At 50.6% G+C, this 26,616-nt stretch overlaps 8 protein-coding genes across 8 annotated transcripts; 4 read left to right on the top strand and 4 right to left on the bottom strand.

Annotated features, from left to right (window-relative positions):
* Positions 1-1,317: 1,317 nt before the first annotated feature.
* On the bottom strand, positions 1,318-1,671 carry HO133_005575 (uncharacterized protein; the record flags this gene model as incomplete). Its single annotated transcript, XM_037296484.1, has 2 exons — positions 1,318-1,376; positions 1,527-1,671. The coding sequence occupies 2 exons, from the start codon at positions 1,669-1,671 to the stop codon at positions 1,318-1,320; spliced, it is 204 nt and encodes a 67-aa protein (XP_037148466.1).
* A 2,011-nt stretch (positions 1,672-3,682) lies between these two features.
* On the bottom strand, positions 3,683-4,658 carry HO133_005574 (uncharacterized protein; the record flags this gene model as incomplete). Its single annotated transcript, XM_037296483.1, has 3 exons — positions 3,683-4,038; positions 4,117-4,192; positions 4,296-4,658. 3 exons carry the CDS (start codon positions 4,656-4,658, stop codon positions 3,683-3,685), a joined length of 795 nt encoding a protein of 264 aa, XP_037148465.1.
* Positions 4,659-5,730: 1,072 nt separating this feature from the next.
* HO133_005573 (uncharacterized protein) lies at positions 5,731-6,033 on the bottom strand (the record flags this gene model as incomplete). The annotated part of the gene is made up of 2 exons (XM_037296482.1): positions 5,731-5,928; positions 6,022-6,033. The coding sequence occupies 2 exons, from the start codon at positions 6,031-6,033 to the stop codon at positions 5,731-5,733; spliced, it is 210 nt and encodes a 69-aa protein (XP_037148464.1).
* A 351-nt stretch (positions 6,034-6,384) lies between these two features.
* On the top strand, positions 6,385-9,822 carry HO133_005572 (uncharacterized protein; the record flags this gene model as incomplete). The annotated part of the gene is made up of 3 exons (XM_037296481.1): positions 6,385-6,622; positions 6,683-9,566; positions 9,627-9,822. 3 exons carry the CDS (start codon positions 6,385-6,387, stop codon positions 9,820-9,822), a joined length of 3,318 nt encoding a protein of 1,105 aa, XP_037148463.1.
* Positions 9,823-10,194: 372 nt separating this feature from the next.
* HO133_005571 (uncharacterized protein) lies at positions 10,195-11,406 on the bottom strand (the record flags this gene model as incomplete). The annotated part of the gene is made up of 2 exons (XM_037296480.1): positions 10,195-11,118; positions 11,218-11,406. The coding sequence occupies 2 exons, from the start codon at positions 11,404-11,406 to the stop codon at positions 10,195-10,197; spliced, it is 1,113 nt and encodes a 370-aa protein (XP_037148462.1).
* Positions 11,407-11,826: 420 nt separating this feature from the next.
* Positions 11,827-13,855, top strand: HO133_005570 (uncharacterized protein; the record flags this gene model as incomplete). The annotated part of the gene is made up of 2 exons (XM_037296479.1): positions 11,827-11,927; positions 11,983-13,855. 2 exons carry the CDS (start codon positions 11,827-11,829, stop codon positions 13,853-13,855), a joined length of 1,974 nt encoding a protein of 657 aa, XP_037148461.1.
* Positions 13,856-19,220: 5,365 nt separating this feature from the next.
* On the top strand, positions 19,221-20,599 carry HO133_005569 (uncharacterized protein; the record flags this gene model as incomplete). The annotated part of the gene is made up of 3 exons (XM_037296478.1): positions 19,221-19,489; positions 19,762-20,215; positions 20,264-20,599. The coding sequence occupies 3 exons, from the start codon at positions 19,221-19,223 to the stop codon at positions 20,597-20,599; spliced, it is 1,059 nt and encodes a 352-aa protein (XP_037148460.1).
* Positions 20,600-21,770: 1,171 nt separating this feature from the next.
* HO133_005568 (uncharacterized protein) lies at positions 21,771-24,044 on the top strand (the record flags this gene model as incomplete). Its single annotated transcript, XM_037296477.1, has 3 exons — positions 21,771-22,265; positions 22,314-23,872; positions 23,936-24,044. The coding sequence occupies 3 exons, from the start codon at positions 21,771-21,773 to the stop codon at positions 24,042-24,044; spliced, it is 2,163 nt and encodes a 720-aa protein (XP_037148459.1).
* Positions 24,045-26,616: the final 2,572 nt, after the last annotated feature.

Below are 26,616 nucleotides of genomic sequence, written 5' to 3'. Positions count from 1 at the left end.
TTTCTTGCGCTGGGGTACGAGCACTATCTACACTCTATGTGGGCCCCTATGCGTGCATTGATGCGTGTTTTTCATGAATGGGACAACTAAGATCCAACTACTCCGTAAGGAGAGAACCTCACCTACAACTCGGTTAAAATTGTCGTTCATGCGGGGCGCTGCAGGCTCTCGTGATGCCAGATAAGCCTGCCATTCACTACCTATCTTGGCCTGTCGGCTTGCGCTAGAGCTGCAAATCAGCACACGACCAGCCTCTTGACATCGAGTTCCTTATCAGCCAATAGTGCTCGGCCTGGCGCGTAAATATGTCCGAACTGGCCAGGATTCGAACTAGCTCCACAGCCACCAAACCGGAAATGTTCCGCAGTTACAAATTGTTGATACCGTGGATTGGCTTGTTGCAGAACTACCTCACATCCCCACACATGGCTCAAGCTGCAATGATGTTTCTGGTCAGCTTGTGCTGGTGACATCGACTCCTCGCACGGCATCATACATGGCCATCGTACACAAGTCGGTAAAAATCTCCGAACCCTGCACAGGCGCAATAATGGTGGATGAGATACTGGATGATCCAGTCGTGTCTCTATCGCATAGACTCCCACATGTGCCGGCAAGGCCTTCTAGCATGACACCGTTCCATTGCGTAGGTGTTGGGTAGTCTTTACACTCACTATGAGCCCGGATAAACTGCGTGGAGACGCTGATCGCCTCAAGTCGAACCTTTCGCTCACCAACTTGCAGTTTGCCGCTCTGACTACAGCCTGAGTAGGCAGCCGCCATCTGCTATCTGAGAGAGTAAGATCAAAGCATCTCTGGGATCTAGCCTTCTCCCAAAACGCAGGACAAACGAAAGACACAACGTTATAGCAAGCGGTACCTACGACTCCGTCCCACCCTGCGACTCCTCCGTAACTTGCGACATTCTCTTACCTAGGCCTCCCCATACCCTAAAGCTTCCCTACCGATCTGAGCCTTCCCGTATACCATCCGATAGTATCTAGACGACACTTTTCTTCCGATAGTGTCGAGACGCAAGCATGCGGTTTTGGAACTTTCGGAAGGATAAAATCTAACCTGTTTTCTCCGAAGAGAAAATATTCATCACCGAGACCGGGCTTACTAGCACACTTGCTAAAGCGGCTATGTCGGTACGAGGCTCGAGTGAGTGAGAAGCACGTTTCTGTCACCTCCGTATAGGTTGAATATCGACCATGCGGCGCAATCGCCAGGCTATGCCATCATCATAGTTGGCGTGAAGATACTTAACTTTCACTGAAAGTGATTTTAACATTTGTAACTCTTTTTACATGAAACTCAGGCGTCTTTGCCCCCATCACCCTCTTCATCTTCGTCTCTTGCTGACCTCCCCTGCTCTGTCTACCCCACTCAAGTCAAAGTGACAGTCACTCGAGAGTAAGAAAGCTAAAAGACTTCGGTTCATAGATGGGTTTTGTCTCATGCCAGTTAAGTGGCTGGATCTTGTCTTGATTCCTAGCCATTCGAGCGTCTGGGCGTTGACTGACCATGTGAGTCTTCCTCTGAAACCTTCATCATGCTGTCTTCGCCCCTCCAAACATCGCCCATTTCCTTGTCTTTTTCCTTTTGATTTCGTTTGTAAGGTTTTCCAAATTCGTATTCGTCATTTCTCGTCGGATCCATCATTGCCATCTCGGTTGAGGAATGGCCTGCGGTTTGGTGAGTAATCCTCAGACTGGGTGGACATGTTAATGGCTGTCTCGAGATGTTCCTTCCTCAAAACGATACTCTTCTCTCTCTCCCCGTATCTTGTCAAGAAACTCTCGGAAGCGCGATCGCTTCTGCTACCTTTCTGGTGAGGGTCCGATGCTGCTGCCGGCGCTTGTGAGGCGTCATACTCAGCAAGAGAGAGCGCTATATGGAAAGCTGAGGGACATTTTTAGCACCTGGTCGTCTCTCGCACATACGCCTCTTGATCCCCGGAGATGGTGGGGATTATGTATGACCGGACACTCACCATTTTGTATCTGGAGTAATCAATTGCGAGTTGAGAATCCCTTTCCCGAGCATTAGCACTTGTCGAGATATAGCTTTCTAAGTATTCACCGTACTCCTCCTAGACCGACCAGCGCAGCTCGAGAGGCCGGCTTCGAACATTTCTCGTCGATCTCGGCGAGGATATTGCCGATCGACGAAAGCAGGATCCTGTCGGAAAGGGATGGTGGAGCAAGGGTCGGGCTTTGTTAGAAAGTCTTCTGCGGGTACGCAAATGCAGTATCATTATCGATGCACTCCAAGCTGATCGAGAAGGGCTGACTAGCCTAGCTGACTACGAATATTGACATTAACGTATCCCGAGTTTGCGCCTAATTGAAACCCCCCGTTTCTTGTTGCCCGAGAATATTGTGATGGGATGGGCAGTGGTCATGCTGGCGTTTTAGGCTGGATTTTGCGGTCTTCGGTGGCATGTCGCCTACATCGACACGTTCGGATGGGTGAGACCGGAAATGGATCAGCTTCTGCTCATTCTCAAGCTTTAGGTCCTTCGCGCAGAGCACTTAGATACTTTGGAACGTGCCAAAGATCTTGCGATCACAAAGAAAGGGCAAGAGAAGTATGCAGAGGCTGAGGAACTATACTAGCGGGTCCTCTCTGTGCAAGAGAGACTTCTCCAGTCGAGAGGTCCGGAAGTTCTCAAGACAACGGACGGCTTGGCCGTAGTTATCAGTACCGGAGACCACCACAAGAAGGCCGAGAAGATGATTCGAGACGTGATTGGCAGGATGAAGGAAGTGCTAGGACCTGATCATCCAGAAATCTTAACAGCACCGAGCAACGTAGCAACCGTGCTTTTCGGTCAACGCAAGAAAAAGCAGCCATCCAGCTCTTGAGGCTTACTCTGGACAAGAGAGAAGACATCTTTGAGGAAGAGCGCCCTGATATGCTACTCAACCTCGACCACTTAGCCGTTGCACTTGTAACTCGTAGGAAGTACAAGGCAGCAGTGCCGCTCTACAGACGCGCACATGCAGGACAGAAAATGACGCTAGGGACATATCATCCAGATACACTGACGACGCAGAACGATCTTACATCTGCCCCTCACGAAGGCTTGTTTCGTTATTGTCCAAATTTCCCTAAAAAGGAGAGGAGCGCGCATGCAAGACTTTCAGAGTGTGTATCTCCCGTATTGGCCTACTATCGCGCTTTATCAGACCGTATCTGCTGCCGCTGATGAGTAGCGTGGCAACCTGCTTTCACGTAGAACTCCTTTCTATTCTAGCGGCGGACATTACCGATTATAAGCAAATCTATTCAAGCCACCCCGCCAATGGAACTGATCGTTCGTCCCAGATTTCTGAGTTTGTTTGCTTCTCCAAGTCAGCGAAATCAGAAGTCCCAGGCCGTGTTCAATAGTACCTACCGATACTAAGAAATGTGAAATTATCTGTGAGGATGATTAAAGATGGTATGAAGGGAGATAAGCTGTGAGACTTGCCAACATTACGCGGTGCGCCTGTGTCCGGGTGTGAGGTTGACGATAGAGTTCGACAATTCGCCCAGGCTTTCGATTGGTCAGCTTCAGAGACATGGCCTTCATCAAATGTTGGTGCTCACTGTAGGAATCTCCACGAGCAACATCATCCCTGAAGTTACCGATCCGAGTATGGTACATCTGTATCATCAGCGTTAGGAGATGGTTTCAATCCAAGAATAAGCCAAGCGTAACGCCAACCTCATGCGCAATACCGCTATCAAACAGGTTATAGTAATCGATCGGCGCGTAAGTCCGCTGCGTGGACCGTCCCTGCCAGAACCGTCTCTCCCGGGTGAGAAAATTATCGTCGAAAATTCCCGAGTCCTGGTACGCGGCCGCCAAACCGGCCTCGACGTACCGCGGGCAGATGATGATGGTATCCGGAGCATCCGGTAGTTCGCCGTCGACCTTCTGCCATGCGAAGTTGAGGGCGCTCGGGACATCGAGGTTGCCTCGGAAGTTGCTCTTGGTGTCTCTGCAGAGTAGATAGGCAGGGTCTGCGTCATTGTAGCTCTTGAGGGCTGAATTAAGACGTTAATAAATTTGGTGGATGGCCTGCAGAGAAAAGGGGGGCACAGAGAGAACAATGAGAGACTCACATCTATCATACCACTGCACGAGAACTCCTTCTTCGTTATATAGAGGTTTCATATGGCTCATGTCGCAATAGAAGATCTTGAATCAGATCAGCCTCGAATCAAGACCCTTATTTGAAGACCGTATGCGGCAAACCCGCCAACAACAACGACAAACAAGACCACCCAACTCAGTGACTCACCACGTCGCCTCCCTCCGCCTCTTCCGCAGGGACCTCCCCAGTCACACCGGCCATGCCAATGATGTCGTCTTCTCCGGTGCCCGTGCCACCGATGATGGCTCGCGGCGCTGCGTAAGCGTCGTAAGCAGGCGTGCTGGTACCGAACATCCACCGAACGAATCTATTTGTGTCGGCATTTGGGTTGCGAAGTGCGGCCTTGGTGCTCGCGGCGGATTCCATCACCAGCGTGATTTCTTCGCGCATGAAGGGCGCGTTGGCGGCGGTTAGGCATGAAGGGGCGAAGGCAAATTTACCTCTTGCGCAGGCGAAGTGGGGTTTGAGAAGGAGGAGAAATTGGAGGAGAGTGATCAAGAGTGTTTTCATGGTTGTAAGTTGAATTGTGGTGGGAAGAGATGGAGAGCATGAGATTCGCAAGGATATCGCTCGGTATTGAATCAAATACCGACGGAGGATTGCGCACTCCCTTTATTTTGACCGTCAATGTCGCAGTGCTTCGTTGGATATCTCGCTCATGAGTTCTTTCGACTATGGTAGTCCCCGCTTTCCTCCCCCATCATCTATCTTGTTTGTCAAAAAGAAAAGAAAAAACAGCTCCCGACCTCTGTATGTAGAGACTGATCTTCTTCCATCTACACAGGCAGCCCCAATACACACCTTAAGGAACTAGGCGGCTCCTACACCATCGACTGCCTCCGCTACTGGATCCAACCCTCCGAATTCAGCAAAATCGAAGCCTGCACCGTGGACGGCCAATCCGGAAGCCGCTGCGCCCTGGGCTGGATCACACCCGGGCAATCCTGCGCGACCGCGAACTGCATCGACACGGGGTCGACACCGACGGTCTGCACGGACGGGGATATCACGGATGAAATGGGCAGTTGCGACGAACTCTGTGTCGGGGGCCATTGTGCGTATTTTTACAATTATGGGCAGGAGGGGACGTATGGGGAGAGTGGGTATGAGTGTAGCCGCTGCCCATCTTGATCATTCAAGAGATCTACCCGATATCGAAGACCCCCTTTATGTTTGTTCTTCTTCTCAGGGAAGAAGGCGCCGATTCTTGCTCCTGTCCAGCAGAAGACGGCGATTGCGAACAGAATTTGAACTTTGTTGCATGGATGGGTGAATTGGGCGTCGTCGACAGTCCAGTATGTATTGGTGAACTGAACCAGCTCCTTTTCACCGAATAAGTACTTCGACTTCTTCTTGTTCACGACCAAATCTTCTTTGATCAGGGTATTCTTGGTCTACTGATGGAGTTCCGTACAGCTTTGGGGACATTATATTCTATTTCGGCATGCACTTACATCGTATACCGCATATCTATCCTCCTCATCGATACGGTTACTCGTCACTCGATTAACCAACAGCAAAGACTTATCTGCTCAATTAAGTAAGTATATATCTTTAAACGGAATTAAGTTGATGTTGGTATTCACTTCTTATAGCGTCTTAAAGCAATGTCTCGATCCCTCAGGGTCTTCTTCATATACTTTGTATTGTCCCTCTTGCTATCCTCTTCCTGATGACCTTCCTGCTTGTAGCGGTTGGCTTTAGCTCTCTTCAGTAGCTCTGCTGGCGTACGTCGTTTCGGCTCATAACCGCATGAAACAAAGATAGGTGTCGAGTATGTCTATGGGGGAGATGGTGGTCTTAATCTTTTGGTCACAAGAGCAAGAAATGAAGAGCCAGGATGGGCGGGGCACCGCTCCCTTTCATACCCCACCTCGGCAGCCATCTCTGAGGCCCCTGGGGCGGGCTGTGCGAGAGCGCGCGCTTTTCTGGATGCTCGAACCAGAAGGTCTTGATGAGTGGAAAGGATCCCTCGCTAAAGCGGCAGCCCCCAAGTGAGCTTCGATTGGGGGCAGATTTTTGTCGCCTTCATCTGCCAAGGTGTCCAAGTCCTCGATTAAGATTAGGCGCGCGCTTGCAAAACACTACTCTACTTTAGAGTAGCGCCATACACGAGTGGGCTTGGCAGAGAGCTCGGATTTTGTACTGTAGATAGAGCTAGCAATCATCATGCGATTGAACTGATGGAGACGAGATCTCGCAAAAGTGTCCCCATGCCGTCAACCTCTCAATCGTCATGTCCTCCTCGAAACCGAGGCAATCATTCGACACCCAAGGATCGCCTGTTGTCAGCCCATCATCAACCTCTCAGTACCCTTTCCCCCAGAGCGACTCGCCTCAGAGACCGGGCTCAAGCGGACGGTATGGGCATAACCGACGTCGAGGCTCAACCGCGAGCTCTATTACATCAATCGGCGGAGTCTTGGACACGGCGACACAGAGTAGAGATTCGATAGCAGAGGCGGGCAACAATGGTTCGTGCAACTCTTGATTAGTTACGTTTGTGAATAAATACTGATCTCTGCTATGAGAAGCCATCGCAACTCTTCTGCAGCCACCGATTGTTCGCACAGGTCTTCTACCGCATGCTTCAGGCCCCAGCGCACAGAAGCTCCCTTCCGCCAAAGACATCCCTCCGGTCACTCTAACGAACATTCCCCACGTCGAATCCTCGTCGTTCCTACCCTACCTCAAACAAGCGGGCTCCTTATACGATGCATTTCAGCGTGCAAAGGAGAGCGAAGGTACCGGGCCGTCGCAAGTCAGAAGTTCTCGAGCTTCTTCAAAAAGTGAGCAGCTGTCGGGCTTTCTAAATCCGGGTCATCAAAGTCGACAAGCAAGTATATCTAGCGCTCAGAAACCAGGGGATATACTCGCAGCACTTGGGTCAATACCAGAAAGGCCACAGCCCAAGAGAAAGAGCAGTGGAGGAATTTCGCGGCGAGGACCGCTTCCAGTGGCGCCATTATCCACCGTCCCCCAAGTCTACTTCGACCCAAACTTTCATCTGGAGAATCCTAGGACTTTCGATATCGTAAGTGAACGATCAGAAATCGTACGTCCTCCCCCCGGGGCAAATGGAGCTTCACCGACGCCAGGGACAGGCGGGAGGAAAGCGCTAGCATCCAATGCCATCCTGCAAGAGAAACTCTCATGGTATATGGATACGGTGGAGGTTCATCTGATATCATCCATCTCTACGGCTTCCACATCCTTCTTTGCAGCCCTTGGCTCACTACGGGATTTGCACATGGAAGCGTCGGCTTCTGTAGCCAAGATACAGGCGCTGAGAGCAGACCTGGCCAGGTTGGACAAAAGTATGGCCGTCGGAGGTCTCAAAGTCGTTGCCATGCGAAGGCGCCGCGAAAATGTTCGGAAGCTAGGCGACGCTGTCCAACAACTGCGTGATGTTGTTGATGCCGTAGCTCGCTGTGAGGACCAAGTCGACCAAGATAAGATCGAGGAAGCCTTGCGAGGATTGACCAATGTGGAGAGGTTGATAGCAGGAGGGCGATCGGAGCCTACAACATTGGACTCAAATGAGGTTACACCTGGCGGAGGCAACCTCGTTGATCTGCGCGGCATCAAAGCTCTGGACGGCGCCAGTGCCGAGATTGCGTCTTTAAGGGAAAGGATAGGTAAAAGCTTCGAGGCAAGATTTCTGGAAGCTCTGCTCTCTGATCTGCGAAGACACGTCGACACTGTGTCTTCAAACGCTACTTTTCAAAGATGGGACAAGGCTTCCCAGAGATCTCGAGGCACCCACGCTAGGACGCCATCCGTATATCCAGCCTACCTACAAGTTGACGAGTCGCTGCGCACAGTCCTCCTGTCTAACCTTGATGGATTGGCCAAATCAGACTCGGTGAAGCCTGCAACAGCCGCTTACCGAGAGGCAGTGTGGAAAGAGGTTAAGACTTTGATTCGACGACATCTGCCGAGTTCTAGCGATGACGACAATGAGTCAACAATGTCGGCATCTACTCAGGGTGGTAGACATCTAACACAACAAGAGAAGTCTAGTCTCTTAGCGAGGAATCTCCGTGCTCTTGAGCCTGAGGATGCGGAGGTTATGCTCAAGAAGATATACTCGAACGTTGGTGAAGCCTTGCGCAGACTGGGGACTCAGGTCAAGGTCGTGTTGGACATTACTAGTAGCTTTAGCAGCGCTTCGGCAACAAAGCCTCCAAGGTCTCCTATGAGTCCACCAGTCGCGGATTGGAATAGCTATATAGGCGCCACTCCGACCAATTTAGCGACTCTTGAGACAGCCCAGCAGGAAGACATCCAGCAGACACTAGATATGTCAAATCTCTTAGGCCAAGCCGTGGACATTGCTCAGGCTCAAATCACGAAGATTCTCAAGGTCCGGTCAGAGCAAAGCACACGGCTTCCATTACCACAGTTCCTAAGATACTTCCATCTTAATAGGCTCTTTGCAGACGAGTGCGAGGCGGTATCCGGACGAGGAGGCATGGCCCTCAAGACCGTCGTTAACGCCCATATCGTCGACTACGTACGCCACGCGGCAGACGCAGAGCGGCAACACCTTGTAGCAGGCATGGATGCTGACCGATGGGACGCGAAAGACTTTGATGACTCTGATTCACAAGTATTATCTCAGATCATAGAAGCTGGCACTAAAGAGATCGAGCCGTGGGTCAGAGCTTCGATGATATGGAGCGATGAACCTCACGGTGTAAACGGCGAGCAACAAACCAACGGAGCTATGACAAATGGTTCTACCCCGAAGGACAAGACACGCCCAGCCATCATTGACGAGCAAAGATTCCTTCTTCCTGATTCAGCCCTCATCGTCCTGAACGGCATCGGCCAATTTGAGCAGCTAATGACTGGCATACCGAGCATGACACAGGAGCTTACCCCATCACTTCTCGAATACCTCAAGCTTTTCAACTCACGATCCTCGCAGCTCATCCTCGGAGCCGGTGCAACGAGAAGCGCAGGCTTGAAGAACATCACGACGAAGCATCTAGCCCTTGCATCTCAGGCTCTGAGCTTCGTCACCGCGCTGACGCCCTACGTCCGAGAGTTCGTCCGAAGGCATTCCCCTGGTGCTGGAAGCTTGATGGTGGAATTCGACAAGGTCAAGCGACTGTACCAAGAGCATCAAGGCGGCATCAACGATAAGCTAGTGGATATCATGAGTGGACGGGCTACTACGCATGTCAATGTCATGAGGAAGATCAACTGGGACTCGTCATCACCAGACCAGGCTGTGAGCCCGTACATGGAAACTCTGGTAAAGGAGACGACGACGCTACATAAAGTGCTCAGCAAGCATTTGCCAGATATGACAGTGCGGATGATCATGGATCCGGTGTTCAGCAGCTACCGTGAGCAATGGGGTAAGGCGTTCCACGATGTGGACGTCAAAACGGTAGCTGGGAAAGAACGGTATGCATCAACCTTTTCTGCGATCCCATATGAAAATACTGATCCTGATTGAACATCTAGGATGCTTCGTGACACCGAATTCTTCAAGTCGCGAATCTCCAAGATCGATGGCGCCGGCGATATTGGAGATCACCTCGTCGACATTGTGAAAGTCAAAGCTGTTGCCGAACAGCCGAAAGCACCTCAGGATTCTCCCACAACCACCAATGAATCGACGGAGAAGCAGCAGGAAGCTGATGTTCAGGAGAAGAAATGAGCTGCTGCGCTTGTCCCTCAGAAGAACACCTTGCATTCCATCGGCGCGTGCTACTATACCACTTCTATTCTTTGATTGTAATTTGCTCCTAAAAGAACTCATTCCGCAGTCGCTGGACCTGAGATGCATAGCAAGGCGTTGAGACGATTCATGGAAAGCTCTAGGCTTTGGGGTGTACATGTACAAAATCTCATGATTCTAGGTACTTTATCTGGTATCTATCCGTCGAAAAATTTCCCCGATGCAAATCGCACGCATCAATGTGAAATATATACGTGTCCGGCACAAACGCGGCCGCCATACATCGCCATGTTGAATTGCTCCTCCTCTACAGTCGCTCGTCTTTCTGCCCTCTTACTCGCATCGGAGATGTCACTTCTTCCTCCCATAAATCTTCCCCAAAAACCCTTCGAATACACTCCTCTTCAACCCGCCACTCTCATCGAGCCCCTCGATCATCTTGCTAATCCTCCCCACAACATCTTGCTCGTAATCCAAATAGACCTGCTCCAAGTTCAAGTCCTCGAACACCTCCTTGACCCTCCTCTCCTTCCTGGCATCCTTGCGCCCGTAGCACTCATCCAGCACCTTCCTCTGCTCCGGACTCGCCCTCTTCAGCGCCTGGTTGATGATCCAGCTGCACTTGTTGTCTTGGATATCCGTGCCGATTTTGCCAATTGCCTCCGGAGAGCCGTAGGCGTCGAGGTAGTCGTCTTGGATCTGGAAGTATTCGCCGAGCGGGATGAGTATGTCTTCGCACCGCTTCAGGTTTTCCGGGGTGGCGAGCTCGAGGTAGTGCAAGGCGAGGGCGACGGGGAGGTAGAAGGAGTAGTAGGCTGTTTTGTAGATGACGATGAAGTGGTGTTTTTCGGGCGTGAAGTTGTTGAGATCGACGTGGTCTTCCGGTGCGGTGAGCAGGTCGCAGAGCTGGCCGACCTCCGTTTGGAAGGTGGTGGTGTGGAAGAGTTCAATGATATCCACATAACTTGGATGGCTCCGGAAATGTTTCTTGAGCAGTACGTATATTGACATCTCGAGCATGAAGGCGTCATTTATAGCAATCATACCCACGCCTGGCTTACGGTACCAGCATGGTTGGCCCCGGCGCGTTATGGAGGAGTCCATTATGTCGTCCGAGACGAGGAAGAAGGCTTGTAGGAGCTCGGTGAGCCAACCGAGGGTTGCGGTGAGGAAGTATTCGGTTTCTTCGAGGGGGCGGGAGAGGAGGAGGGAGGTGGAGTCTGGGACGGAGAGGCCGCGGTTGCATTTTCCGCCTACGGTATTGTGGTAGAGTGACTGGAGGGTTGAAAGGATTAGCTTCGCCGTCAATACGATGTGGAGACAGTTTCAATGGATTTAGGACGGAGTTGAAGGGGTTGGACTTTTGGAGCGTACGTCTGAGTACCATCTTAAGGCCTCTTCTGGAATGTTGTATTGTTTGGCATTCTCCTCGAGGTCCTTGAGGAGCTTGGGGAAGACGGCCTCAAAGTCCTTGAGCTTGTTGGACGAGGACATGGTGGTGGGTATTGGCACTTCACCGTCCGTAGCTTGCTGTAAATTTTGGGGAGTCGCCAGAAAAGGCATTTTGCGAAAGTCAATGGATTGTAGAAAGAATTGCGGGGAATTTAGAAGCAGTTTGTTGACTTTGTTGACTTTTTCGAGCTTGATCCCTCGGATCCCATCGGATGCTCGCGATCCTGATCGACGGCAGGGATAGCTTCATTAGCGCCGGAAGAGTTCTCAATTAACTCCGACGTGCTTAGTCTTGTCGTGCTTGTCAACAACGCCGACAATACGAATTAGTGTCAGGTTGGACTTGGGATTGAGTGCATTGTCGGTCTACGAACATCATGAATATCAGGAAGCTACGCATGTTCTTCCTGTGAACTCTGATCTTGTGGGATCCCTTCTCGATTGCGGAATTCACGTTCTCCATCAGATGAGACTTGATTGAGATCCCGCTGTTGTCTTCTTAAAATCTCTTGTATATTCTGTCGCGCCGCAATGGCAGAGTTCGCCCGAAGTAACACAGAGCAGCTGCGAAGAACACTGCAAGAAGCCGTGGTTAAGTGCTCAGAGCGTTGTCTCTACCAGTCAGCGAAATGGTAGACTTAGGTCCTCATCCTCAGAGTTATTAGATTGGATCTGACTAGCTATCAGGGCTGCAGAACTCTCCAACTCACTCCCAGAACCCCTCTCAACTTCTACCTCTTTCAATTCAGACCCAGATTCTCAAATGCAAGATGTAGACCTACCTCCGTCACTGCCTATATCGCTCTCCTCCAACCCTAATCTCGAAGAGGCTCGTCTTGAAGCGCAAGAATTGCCAAAATATCTATTGGCAAAGTCGTACTTTGACTGCCGAGAATACGACCGCTGTGCTGCCGTCTTCATACCATCGATTCTACCTCGAGGCCCACTGACTCCTACATCTCCCAACGCCAAGACCCGCACGCCTACAAAAGCAGCGAAGGGAAAAGCGAAAGAGTCGAGTCCAAATACCAAAACAGATTCAATACCTCTAAGCAATGCTTTGCCTCGCTTGAGTCAGAAGTCTCTTTTCCTGTCAATGTACGCTAAATACATGTCCGGAGAAAAGCGAAAGAATGAGGACAGCGAATCGATACTTGGACCAGCCGATGGGGGCGGGACGATCAACAAAGAACTTGTGGGTTTGGCGCGGAGCCTTGAGGGCTGGTTTGCAGACCGAGCGGCCAAAGGCCTGGAGCGCGGTAATCAGGGGTGGCTAGAGTACCTGTACGGCATCGTTCTAGCCAAAGGAAAGACGGAAGAAGATGCCAAGACTTGGCTGATCAGAAGCGTTCATCTATGTCCATTCAATTGGGGTGCTTGGCTCGAGCTGAACGAGTTACTAAACCGGTTCGAGGAACTTCAGAGCATTGTCCGAGAGTTGCCGCAGAATCTCATGACCTTGATCTTCCATCTCTATGCAAGCCAAGAACTCTATCAATCAACAGAGACGACGCACAATCAACTGAATGATCTAGAAAGGATCTTTCCTGAAAGCCAGTTCCTAAAGACACAGCGAGCGCTGCTATTCTACCACTCCAAAGACTTTGATGAAGCCGAGTCCATTTTCTCGGCCTTGTTGCATGCCGATCCTCATAGGATTGATGCTCTCGATCATTACTCAAACATACTTTACGTCATGTCCGCAAGACCTAAGCTTGCCTTTCTGGCTCAGGTTGCAAATGCAACGGACAAGTTCAGACCTGAGACCTGCTGTGTCGTGGGAAACTACTACTCACTCAAATCGGAGCACGAAAAGGCGGTCATGTACTTTCGCCGTGCACTAACTTTGGACCGGAACTTCCTTCAAGCGTGGACATTGATGGGTCATGAATACGTGGAGATGAAAAACACACACGCTGCGATCGAAAGCTATAGGCGCGCAGTAGACGTCAATCGAAAAGATTATCGAGCCTGGTATGGACTCGGCCAGACTTACGAAGTACTCGAGATGCATCTCTACGCACTGTTCTACTATCAACGCGCAGCAAGTCTTCGACCCTACGATCCTAAAATGTGGCATGCGGTCGGTAGCTGCTACGATAAGGTTGACAGGCCAATCCAAAGTATCAAAGCTTATAAGAGGGCGCTGGTGGCTGGTACATACTATGATCAAGGAAGCTCCTTCGGCTCCGGTGCAACCAATGGAGAACCTCCTCAAGGAGTCCTAGATCCTGAGATGTTATATCAGATCGCCCTTGTGCATGAGAAATTGGATCAGCAAGATGAAGCCGCATCGTATATGGAGATGACTCTAGCACAAGAAGAAGGTCCTGGTGAGGACGATGATGACGAGATAAGAGGGCCAGGGACTGGGGTTACTAATATAACTTCGAAAGCGCGGATGTGGCTTGCCCGATGGGAGTTCGCTAGGGGCGGTCTCGCAAGAGCTATGGAGCTAGCGAATGAGCTGTGTCAAGATGGTGTGGAGGTGGAAGAGGCAAAGGCGCTGATTAGAGACTTACGGGCCAGGATGGAATCCCCGAGGTCGCCGTCCCGATAGTTCCGCGCCGTCCTAATTGATGCAAGCAGAGGCGGAATTCACCTTGCATGGCTTTTTGTACCCTTCCAGCCTTCCGCCTAGCATTTGCTTTTCGCCATCTTGATACCCTCTCGGAGATCGATGAAGAAATATTGCCTCGAAGCGATTTCACTGCACATGCTCTTATCATCTTCGTCAACTCACGCATTCATATCCGTGCTTACAATTTACGAAGGGTATAGCTGCATTGATATGTGAGTCTAGTCAAGTCATGGATCCCCCGTATACTTACACATCGCCCAGACTCATTCATTGACTGGTCAGGTCATCAATGGACTGACGAATACGGTTAGTTCGCCCCGGCCCTGACTTGCTGCAGCACGATTACTACAACCTTTCGCCAAGCACACACACCAACTGCTGTCCTTATCGCATTCTGCTTCATGCTTCGTTCCCATGCACTTTCGCCACCGAGTCACTGAAAACTCGCAGTCGCAATACCATAAAGATTATTATTTAAGAATCAAGGGCAGTGTTGATCTGCGGGGCGAAAAAGACTGCAGCGAAGATGACCACGCGCACGCGGCCGCGACGTGTTGTACGTGCTTCAGGGCCAGACTACTGCAAGCCACCTGCAAGTGATGAGAGCAGCATGAGTCCATTCAGAGTACAATCCGTGCATGCGAATGGCACAGGTTGAAATCCGCCGACTCCCACAACAAGGCATTCGTGTTTTCGAATTGGCTCTCAATACTGAAGAGTCATGCTTCGGCCATATCGTGGGATGCGGATGATGTGTAACAATCCGCCTTGGGTTCAATCTTCAGCCTAAGTACCTCGCCTTTATGATAGAAAAGGAGGGGTCATCAGCCATAGCTGAGACGCACAAACAAATGATAAGAGGACAGTCGAGGCTCAATGCGCAGGAAGTCGAAATATTTTAGACACTTTGCTTTGCTTCCCGCCTCACCAACACAGTCGCATCGACGTAGCATTATCTGCGCACACGATGGATTCTGTCTGTGAGGATGCCCGAGTCGATGTTTTTCGCACAAGAACCCATTGTGATATGCAGTCTTCGGAAGCAAGCCTTGACCGTGCCAATCCTGCCTCGGCATGCTATTGGAAAGGTTCTGGTGGGGTCCTTGGACGGGGAAATCGAAAGCCCAAACCGTTCCCTTGCGTGAATGGAACCTCATTTCCTCCAAATATCCAAAAAAGGAAGGTACTCGAGCAAAACGTAAGTGCAGGGCATGACTGGTATATAATCAACGGTACAGATGGACTCAAGGCTAGGAATTTACTCATATGGTAGTGAAAGAATCTCTTGAAACTTCCTACATCTGTCCACTAGCCCCAAGCTATCTTGACTTTGAGAACGCTGTGAAGCCATGGCGATGATAATAGCTAGCTTTGCACCCAGCTACACTCACAGCCTCTAGATCCTTTCTCTTACGCTGTTTATGGTTAGCGCATGCATGCGAGCTACGCACGGCTCCTTGTTCCCCAAACTTGCTACCAATCTTCAAAGTGTCTACTGAAATATGTATAGTACTCACTCACTCAAACTCGCCATTAACAGGCTCCTATTCTCCCAACCCACCAAATTCCCAGGTGCGAAGCTGTGGGCTCTGACACGGATACCTCATCATGGTCTCGCTTATGAAAGCAAGGCTGCCGCAAGATACTCGAAATGTCCATGAGTAATGTGGTGACGCATTTCACGTAGCACCAAACGAAGCCCCTTTTGCCATACCAGACGCCTGGCACCACGTACATGCAATTCGGTCAGGCCAAACCCCTTTGGCTAAAAATCCAGTGTGGTACAAGCCTCCACCAGGACAAACTACTGAATCAATGGTAACCACGTCCAACCATACAGATCATGCTCGTATGCGTGGTTTGTTGAAGGGACGCATTCAAAGGAAAGGAAGACATCACGCTGGATTTCGTCCAAGAACTGCCGTACCTTCGCGCCATCATCTCCAAAGGCCTGCGGCTCTGCCACCGGTATCCATAGGCTTGCCTTGTCTCGTGCCGATCGGGGCCGACACAGTCTGCGGGCATTGGCTTTTCGGCAATGTAACATCCCTTTTAGCACCCCCAGCGTACGTACGTACACCCAGTCACTGCTAACAAAGCCTCTGTCATACTTACAGACGCACCTCTCCGTCCACCCCTACACAATCTACATCTCACCCCAACGCTTCCACCAGCCCGGATCCTTCGTTCCGGAGCGCTGGCTGCCGCACCCGTCTTGCCTGGCGGAATGGGCCTCGGACCATCTTTCCGCCGTGCTCTTTCTCAGCCTCGGTCCTGCATAGGGCAAAATCTAGCCATGTTTGAAATGTGGCTCATCCTCGCGCGGCTTGTTTGGGTGTTTGACATGAAGGTCGTGCAGTGAAGTATTTTGGATTGGACGACGTTGAAGTGTTTCAGTACCATACAGAAGCAGCCGGTCAGGGTGAGGTTGAAGGCTCGAGTAAGCAAAGGACAGGAAAAGAAGGGTCATTTTATCTATCTTCAGCGATTGTATCATAAGAGCCGCTCGATCTATCTGAAACAGTTCCGCATCAGGGGTAGGTAAGTATCCACCAGAAGACAAATTGAAAATCTAGGCTACGTACATCCTCTGCGCGTGTGCCGTTGTCAACAATTGATTGCAGTGGCGTGTCTTTGATGTGGGCCATGATGGTCATACATACACGTAGATACATATATACATACGTATCAAAGCAAGAATTCATATAGCGGGTGAAACACACGGAGTCCGCAGTCGTACGTACAAACTACGGGGAAAAGGTTCGACTGTGTTACTCGTCAGGGCTCTGTGTCGTGAAGCCAGAGCCAGATGGATATCGGGTCGCGCTGGGGAGAAAAAGGACAACAGGTTTTGCCTCAAATGCAAATAGCCACTTTGCATACGCCCTCAAGCCGTGACACTGAGCGTAAAATTTCCCTTTCACCATCCCCTACCCCAGCGCGCCTCTCCTTCCCCCCTGGACAATCTACGAGTGGATTCTCTAACCGAGTGAGTGAGCTCGCAGCTCCCAGCAGCCAAGAGAATCCATCAACAGCTAGCTAGCTAGCTACATCAACAGCAACCCACTCCAACATCCACGAATCCCAAAGCGCGACCTCAACCCCTCAAAGACGGCGCCAAACCGACGCGTCTCCTTTCCCGTATCCGTCGGACACCGCTTCCGCCGTCAGCTCCGATGCTGCTACACTCCACCACGTTTTCGGACTCCGCGAAACGTAACGGATCACCGCATCTGGTCCCCACAGCACCGATTGCCAAACCACACGGCGTAGACAGTCTCTTCCGCCTCGTACACTTGCCGTCTGACGTCAGATGGATGCGAGTGCAACCGCCGCTTTAGTCCTCGGCCAGCTCCTTGAACCATCTCACACACCCCCCAACTTATGCATGCATGCTCTCACCTCGCAGAGACACGAGTCGCCGTCGCCAACGCCGATACGCACAACGCCTCCTCTTCCCCCGCGCTCGAAGTTGCAAAATCGATCGGAATCTCACCAGCCGTGCCGTTTGCGGAGAAAAGAATCAGGAGGTTTATCTATTTTAGATGGATACATGAGGGTTCATGATTGGTGCACGGGCGCAGAGCGCTCCTCGCGGGCGGGAGGGAACGGGGGTTACTTACGTACTAGTTGATACTGGAATACTGGGACGAGGAAACTTTTGGCCTTGATATATATATATATATATATCATTTCGAGTCTCAGTCCCAGTTCCAGTTCCAGTCCCAAAGATTCCAAGCTTTTAGTGCACCATTGCCGCAGTTGTTTATTTGCGTAGGTAGATATAAGATCCGCGCTCGGAGGCAGACGTGTGGGGATAGCACCGAACGAGATGGATGCACTTGGTAGGAGTGGAAAGGCGCGAGTGTGAGTTAGGCAAGCGAAGGGGGTATGTGTGTGAGAGAGATGGATTAAGGGAAACAAAAAAAGTGGGGGGGGGGGGACTCCCCACATAGGTACACAAACCCGACGAACGAACGCCTAGACCAGAGCGGACTCTTAAGGCGATGAATCATTGTGGTATAATAATCGCAACTGAAGAAAGATCGAAGGCCAGCAGCACCAGGGATAGGATTATTCATACTTAGACATATACATACATACACACATACACCCATCGCAGCACCGCGACGGCTTAGTGTCTGTCTGCCGGATGTCGTCCATCCATCCATCCATCCATACGCAAGACAGTACTTTCCAGTTCCATACATACTCCCAGAGTGCAGCAGCATGGAGGGAAGTTAATTTACCGACACATTAGTAACATCCCTCGTGGTTTCATGTGCGTCGTGATGAATCGCTAGGCATGTGGGGATATAGAAGCACGGTGTGGACATGAGGGCGTAGGCACGTGTTGCGAGGCCACTTTCCAGCTTCGGTTGAGGTGGGTGAGGATATGTGGAGAGCGACTCGTAGCTCGTATTGAGGACGGGGTTGAAGGGGAAAAAGGTCGTGAGAAAGTATCGTTGCTTGTGTGCGTATTTGTCATATAGGAGAGAGCCCAGAGGGTGGTTCGAAGAAAAACAGTGGACAGTGGACTGCGGACACTTCGCTTTCCGGAAGTGGGCTTTGATGGTTCTCTTCTGCAAAAAGCTCGTGACCCACGGCGACGATAGAGTAATGTGATGAGGAGCCAGGGGCCGATTTCTCCACAGCTTCGATAGCTATGGTGTTGTGGTCAATTTGTCTTGCTTAACACAGACCTGCAATGGGTGACGATCGGGTTATACGTCCTCGCGCGCGTAGTTGTGGTGATCGAGTTGAGGTAGTCATGCTGTAGCCCGCATGAGAATAAGTTCTCCGATACAGAGATCATACTAGAGGCATTGAACATGGTCTCGTACACATCCAAACTATTAGAAATGGATTGCTAATTGCACACATTGACACCAGCATCACCGGGAATGTTGAAAGATAGGAAGCAATGTCTGTGCAAAAAATTCCCTCATTGAACCCAGTCAGTAGAGATATTATTGGTTCCATAGGCTAAAGATATGTCGAATGCTGCTGGTATGTCCGCCGAAAGGCTGACCCACTTCAGATCCGAAGGTAGAAAGGTACGAGCTCACACGTGGCATGGCCTGCGGAACCCACCGAGCAGCCTCAAAGGCTCGGGACTGACCGACGACAAGTCGGATTGCACATAATCACGAGGGTTTCATTGGTCAATAAGGCTTGGCAGAGGGCAAGGATGCGACCAAAATGTGTTATCCTAGAAACATGACACTTTTGCAATACCGCCAATTTCGTCATATTCCGACCTCATAACCACTGCTGAAAAAGCTAGGTACAGCTGCATCATTTCATCTTTTCTACCTGCTTGATTTTGTTGTTAGCCGTCGTCATGGCGAGCGAGAAAACCTTTATCCGTAGATCGAAGGTCCTTACACACTCTCTGGGGGGCCAAGCCGGTCTACTACGAGAATCGGGCCTCAATGACAACAAAATCGGCATGTCCATTGCTTGGAGCCAGGGTCTGGATAACAGGGTGCTCTGGCGTCGGAAAGAGACGGCGTTGCCTATGGAATTCACCAATCTCATCTATGATGAGACTCTACAAGCAACGATATTTGGGTTGAAGGCAAAAGATGAACTCGCTAGGAGGGCTGAGATGTAAGCCGCCAATTCTTTTGCAGGACACTGTCCCTGTTAAACTAACCTCCTTCTTGTATTGGGCAGAGGATTTGTCAAGGATTCTAGAGATAGCCACTCCAATCAAGCTTGGCGCCCTCCAGCATCTCAGGTCAGTGACACATTCCTAACGTTGTTGATTCAGACGCTTACTATGTGAAGATAAGCTCATTGAGTCTATCATCCTCTCGACTCCTTCTGTCAGTATAACCAGTCGCAGGTGGCTCTATCAGTGATTGATTGACTGGCCACAGCGTCACCATGCTTGGTGGAAACTGTTCAGCCTGTTGCGTGGATCTTGACAGTGTCGCTGGGGAGCATGCCGGCGTATTCGGAAAAGTGCACAGACTAGGAGGGGTCTTGACGCATAGCCCAGCTATATTGTACTGGGCGTCCAATGCGAATCCTTACTCTGGGGTGACGAGCTTTGCCATTGCAGCATCCACCGGTGCCGTCATCCTGAACGAAAGCCAGGGGCGCTGGACCACTGAAATCGGCGAACGGTGTCTTGACGCACCGGAAGTGATGGCTGTGGATTGGCTATCCCCGAACGTTGTAATAAAGGGTTGTAAAGACGGCGGAGTGCGGCTGTGGGACATCAGAAGTCACGGGGAAAGTCGAGAAAGTCGCATTCAGCATGCAAGCCAGATCAACCATGCGAGGAGAATCGATGAGATCACGATAGTGGTTGCAGGACTCGACAGTCAGGTAAGAATTTCTATCGCAGGTAATTCTCAGATTTGCTGACCTCTCAAGCTATGTACTTACGATCTGCGCTTTCCATCTGATCTCGCGACCTCTGGCCAAGTAACACGACCTTACAATCGGTTCCCCTCCTACGAAAACTCCGACCTTGGACATCTGGCAACCGGATTCGACGTTCATGGCGATCTCGTTGCTGCCGTTACAGACGACGCTCGCGTCATAATTTGGGACGTCAAGCGCGGCTTTGAGCTGAAGCAGGCGAGATGGAGAAGTACCAAACCGACAGGGGATGCCATCTGCGTACGATTTGTTAATGGAGGCAACGATAGGGAGGTGCTACGATTGATGACCGCGGCTGGGTTGGCGGTTACTGAATTCGCTTGGTGAGTCTAGAAGTACATGTCCATGTCCCAGTGACTGGAGCATTGGAGAAGGCGGCCAAAGATTAGCACAAGATTGAGTGGAGAAAACACAGAGATTCGCGTCCATTGCAAAGACATTCAAGATAAGGAAACGGTCTCCTCGCTGAGCGAACATTCTTTTATGCTTCATTACCAGCGTGCCCTTGAGATGAAAATTAGCCTCACGACTAAAGGAAAGCAGCAAAGGTGGAAGGTTGCATTTGTTGAATATTGTTCAAGTAGTCGTCTGTCCTTCCTCGTCCTCAGTCGTAGACTGTAGTGGCTTTAATGGATTCTACTTTTTGAGGCAGCCTCCGCTGACAGCAATGGTAAGTGTGCTGTAGATCCAGGCATTGGGCGTTGTCATTGAATCTCTGGAGTCTTTGCGCATAGTCTCTGCTCTATGCATCCATCTGATATAGTAGGCAGAGCCTCATTTTTATGCGTAGGGTGAAAAGGCCATGATCAATAGCATGGCGTGGAGAGTCGGACCGATGCTTAAACATGGAGGTTGGTGGGTCATGCGAGCGGGGTAGACGCAACGTGGGATACTCGTATTGCCCAGCATATGACGTCGACCTCGACGATGGAAGAAGCAAGTTCCCATACAATTAATAAATTCGAAGATGAATGTTCAATCACAAAATACAGTACTTTGCTGTTTATTCAGAAATTGAATAGATGTTGGATCGTAGTGGAAAGGTGTAGAAGGAAGAAATCCAAAAGCCATCTCCGCACTCGGCCCTATTTCTTGGCATCCCTGTCCGCTAGCAGACGCCCAAAGAACCATATTCTCTTCGCCAACATCCACTCTTCATCCATAACACTATCTATCCCAATCAGCTACATAGCAGGTATCCTTGGCCTTCACCGTATGCATCCTTTGCCCACACTTGTCTTTCGCTTTCTTTCCTTGGGATGCTGCAATCGAGTTGGTACGTCTCACACAGACTTCCTTCCAAACAATGCGGGGAAGCTATTCAGCGCGTCAATGCCACCACAATCCTTGAAATCAAGTCCCCAAAGCTGATTTGCTGACCACTGGAAACCAATTGTAGAAAGCCCACCGTGCCACATTCCCAACATCCGGACCCACCTTCTCTCCGCCCAGTAATCGCCTACCGCTCGAGTATCGGAGCTACGGGCCCTTCAACACCATGTCGACGGCACATATGAATGGGTCCATTGAGGACAAAGTCCTAGCAAGTGCAGAATCCACTGGACGAGACATCCGGGATCATATGCTTTTCGAGGTTTCTACCGAGGCCGCCAATCGAGTCGGAGGCATCTACTCCGTGATCAAATCAAAAGCCCCTGTCACCACTGCCGAATATGGCGATCGATACACTCTCATCGGCCCTCTCAATCGTGCTTCAGCTGCTGTCGAAGTCGAGCCCCTCACCCCTACGAATCCCGAACTCGCCGAGACCATAACAAACATGCAGTCTAGGGGCATTGGATTGGTCTACGGCAGATGGCTGATTGAGGGTGCACCACGCATCCTGCTTATCGATACAAAAACGGGCTACCGATGGCTTGATGAGTGGAAGGCAGATCTGTGGCATACGGCTGGTATACCTTCGCCTCCTGGAGATGACGAGACGAATGAAGCAGTGGTCTTCGGATACCTCGTAGCTTGGTTCCTTGGCGAGGTATGGCTCTTCGAGTAAGACCACTTTCGAATGCTGACTTGGTACCAGTTTGTATCTCATGAGCGCAAGCGAGCTATCATCGCCCATTTTCACGAATGGCTCGCGGGAGTGGCTCTTCCCTTGACAAAAAAACGGAGAATAGACGTGACCACCATCTTCACCACACACGCTACCCTTCTCGGAAGATATCTTTGCGCTGGGTCGGTCGACTTTTACAATAACCTCCAGTACTTTGATGTGGATGCAGAAGCTGGAAAGCGCGGTATATACCACAGATGTTGCATCGAACGAGCCGCAGCACACGCTACCGACGTTTTCACCACCGTCTCCCACATCACGGCTTACGAAAGCGAGCATCTGCTGAAGCGGAAGCCTGATGGAGTACTGCCCAATGGCTTGAACGTGAAGAAATTCTCCGCCATGCACGAGTTCCAGAATCTGCATCAACAATCAAAAGAGAAGATTCACGACTTCGTACGTGGACACTTCTATGGCCACAACGACTTCGAGCCGGACAATACGCTATATTTCTTCACGGCAGGGCGGTATGAATACAGAAACAAAGGGGTGGATATGTTCATCGAATCTCTGGCGCGACTGAACCATAGCTTGAAGAGCTCAGGGTCTAAAATGACCGTGGTTGCATTCATCATCATGCCAGCAAAAACAACATCCTTGACAGTGGAGGCCTTGAAAGGCCAGGCAGTCATCAAGTCATTGCGAGATACCGTGGGAGTCATCGAGCGAGAAGTGGGAAAGAGGCTGTTTGATCGATCGCTCCAGTGGCACGAGGGAGAAGATGTGCCCGAGCACAAGGACCTGCTTACTAGCGCTGACCGGGTCATGCTTCGACGACGACTCTTCGCGATGAAGCGAAATACGCTGCCACCAGTCGTCACGCACAACATGGCCAACGACGCTGATGATCCAATCCTGAATCAGATACGCCGAGTGCAGCTGTTCAACCACCCGTCTGACCGCGTAAAGGTCATTTTCCACCCGGAATTCCTCAACTCTGCCAATCCTGTCCTACCCCTCGACTACGATGATTTCGTCCGCGGCACGCATATGGGGATTTTCCCATCCTACTATGAGCCATGGGGCTATACGCCAGCCGAATGTACCGTCATGGGTGTTCCGAGCATCACCACAAATCTCTCTGGCTTCGGATGTTACATGGAGGAGCTCATTGAGAACGCATCCGATTATGGAATCTACATTGTTGATCGCCGAATGAAGGGCATTGACGATTCCGTCAATCAGCTTGCGAGTTATATGTTTGACTTTGCATCCAAGAGTAAGAGACAACGTATCAACCAGAGAAATCGGACAGAGCGCTTGAGCGATCTTCTGGACTGGAAGAGAATGGGTATGGAATATGTGAAGGCTCGGCAACTGGCTTTGAGGAGAGCATACCCAGCTTCATTTGACGACGACTATGACGAGGCAGGCATGTTCGATGCTACAGAGCCTAAGCTTAGCCGGCCGTTATCCGTCCCAGGATCACCAAGAAACCGGTCTGGCATGATGACGCCCGGTGACTTTGCATCGCTGCAAGAAGGCCGGGAAGGCTTGAGTACTGAGGATTACATCGCGTGGAAATTGCCGTAAGCCCAGTCTTTCTGTCACATAGGTTCCATTTCCGAAGTCACCGCTAACGATATTCATAGTGAAGAGGAAGACCCAGATGACTATCCCTTCCCTCTGACCTTGCGATCGCCAAAGAAGTCCACACCGATGGGTTCGCCAAACCCAGGTGTCATGAATGGGGTGTCTTGAGCTTGTCACGCTTTGACTACAACTTGAGGCGCAAGCGAGCACCAAGCCTGCGACTCAATAGCACCTACTCTCATTTAGCTCTTCTCGCATCTTGTACAGCATGTTCTCTGACCTTGTTGCATTCCTGCCTGGTTTTGTTGTTAGTTGAAGCCTTGTAGGATAGGACGATATTGTCTGAATATACTGCTTATCCAATTCAGCTTCGCCTCTTTCTCTTCGCCTTTGTCCATCTACTATTTTTGAACTTTCAGAACCGAGTGTACAGTAACATCAAAGAACACCAAATCACCGCCGTAAAACGGCCCCAAGCCAACCAAAACTAATCACGAGTTCAAACAAGGCGCACTAGATGCGGTACAACGGTGTCCTTCCAGTACAGTTCCCAACTGCCAACGGAACAAAGCGGGACTATCGAGGGTGACGATGAAGCGCATTTGGAGTTTATTCACTTTTTTGATATTCCCCAATTTCCTTTCACCGAAGCCATTGAACACAAAATAATCGATCCCCATGCTCATCGTGCAGACTGAACAATTCCCTATCGTCTCTGTGAGATGAGCAGGGACACTTTGCGCTTTGCGAGGTCCTTGAAATCTCCATTTTCGTACCCCTATCCATCTTTCACTATCTCTTCAGCAACACCAGGCCTACTTCCATCGACAAGCAGCTTCGATCAAATATCGACCGAGCCAAAGATCCGAAGTAAGCCCCAACAAGCCAGATCTTCGCAATCGAAACCAGCCCGAGAAGCCCACCCCCTTAGTCTCAACAACCGTACCAAGACCCCACCAACAACCAACCATGCCCCTCGAAACCCCTTCCCACCCTATCACTGTCCCCAGCTCCGCCACCGTCACCACCACCACCACCACTACATCAGTTACACAACCAATCATCCCCCCCGTCTCCTCCGCATCAAACCCAAAAACCCCACCCCGCCCATCCCGCCAGCTGCTTAACCCGCAAACCCCACCATCGCCAACGCGCACGCCAGCCACCCCTCCATAATCCCGATCGCTCCAAAGTCGATTCGTGACCACGAGGGCGAATGGGCCATCGACACCTTTGCCAGCCCGAAGCTTCGCCTGACCGGGTGTATGTATGTATGTATGTATGTGAGCATGTAGCATACAACAAACCACAACGGGTCCGGGCCGACGTCGCCACGGAAGGATAATCCCGACCGACGGCTTTGACACGCCGCTTGATGAGGAGACGCGCCGTGGAGCCCACAGTCGGAACGGCGCGGATGAAATTCGGTCTTCGGATCTTGTGGTTGGGTCTGTGGTGTGGAAAGCGAGCTCGAGGTCGAATTGACGAAAATGCGAGCGCGTGTCGGGGTTTGCTGTGGGGGTTTGCTGGTGATGATGATGATGATGATGATGATGAAGGAGACGGGGATGAAGGGGGTGGAGATGTTTGTGAGGGAGTTTTGGTTGTGGGAAGAGCGATGGGTTTGTTTGGTCGGTGTTGCGTGCGCGGGTGGGTTGGAGTGCTGGGGGGTGTGAGTGGGTTGGTGGGCGGTGGGTTTGAAAAGGGTAGGTTTGGGGAAGGTATGGTATGGTGGGTTGAGATGCTTGATTTTTCTCTTCTTGGTTTTCTTTTCTTTTGACTGGTTTTCAATGTGCAATGTGCGTTTACTGAGAGGGTCTCCGGCAAGGGGAATTGGTAATTTTGATAGACTTTTAGCACATCACTGTCTTGAGTTTGGTTTATATCGGTTGTTGCTGAGAGCTTTCATTCTCTCGCTTCAGACGCGCCGTCTTTGTAGCGTATGATGAGGAGTAGCTTCTTTTAAATTCCTGATCCCCCCGTATACCTCTGGTATCATTAGATCGCTCCTCACTCAATGTATTCATCATGCGAAACGAACACTCATTCGTGACACTGCTTTTCAATACTGTGGAAAAGAGCATGAAGTCAGTGGAAAAGCGGTTTACTAGGAAAGGATCTGTAAGAAGTCTCTATTACCTTGGGCAGGAGCTGATCAGGATAGACCACATTTTCAAACGTGGCCGTGCAATGGTTGAGACATTCAACAAATCATCGAGTATGATGCCAAAATTTCTTTGAAGTCAAATAAATGCATAATGCCTTGTCGGCAGTGCGAAATCGCTGAGTGTTTACACTACACTCCTTTTGGGTCACCGCCTAGTTTCTCCTCGCGTTCCCCACCTAAGTACCTTCAACGACAGTCCTTTCTTTTGCAAACTATGAAGCATACTAAGCAGCTTCCGCTAACCTTAACAGAGCTCATCGTTCCTCTTTATCGTCAGAAATCCGACCTCTTGACCTCGACACTTGCACGTACTGTTCTCTTCGTGCTGGGAGCTACAACGGGAGAGTGTACATCGTCTTTCCTTTGTTTAGAACAATCACTTCCTATTGTGCTCATTGTGAGCCAACTCTCCAACTTGTCCTGCTTAAATACTGTTCTTCGTCGCTCCATTGCTCTTCCTTCCTCACACATCGCAAGCCTCACTCATCATCAGACCGTTCAGACCACTCGAATCCAAAAGAACAGTCATCAGCATCAAATTTCACCCGGACAAGAGCCCGAAACATCTCAGAA

The sequence above is a fragment of the Letharia lupina genome (genome assembly GCF_014066315.1).
Source record: "Letharia lupina isolate WasteWater1 chromosome Unknown contig_21, whole genome shotgun sequence".
Taxonomy (NCBI): Eukaryota; Fungi; Ascomycota; class Lecanoromycetes; order Lecanorales; family Parmeliaceae; genus Letharia; species Letharia lupina.
The sequence above is the reverse complement of the archived record's forward strand: the minus strand, read 5'-3'. Positions and strand labels throughout refer to the sequence as shown.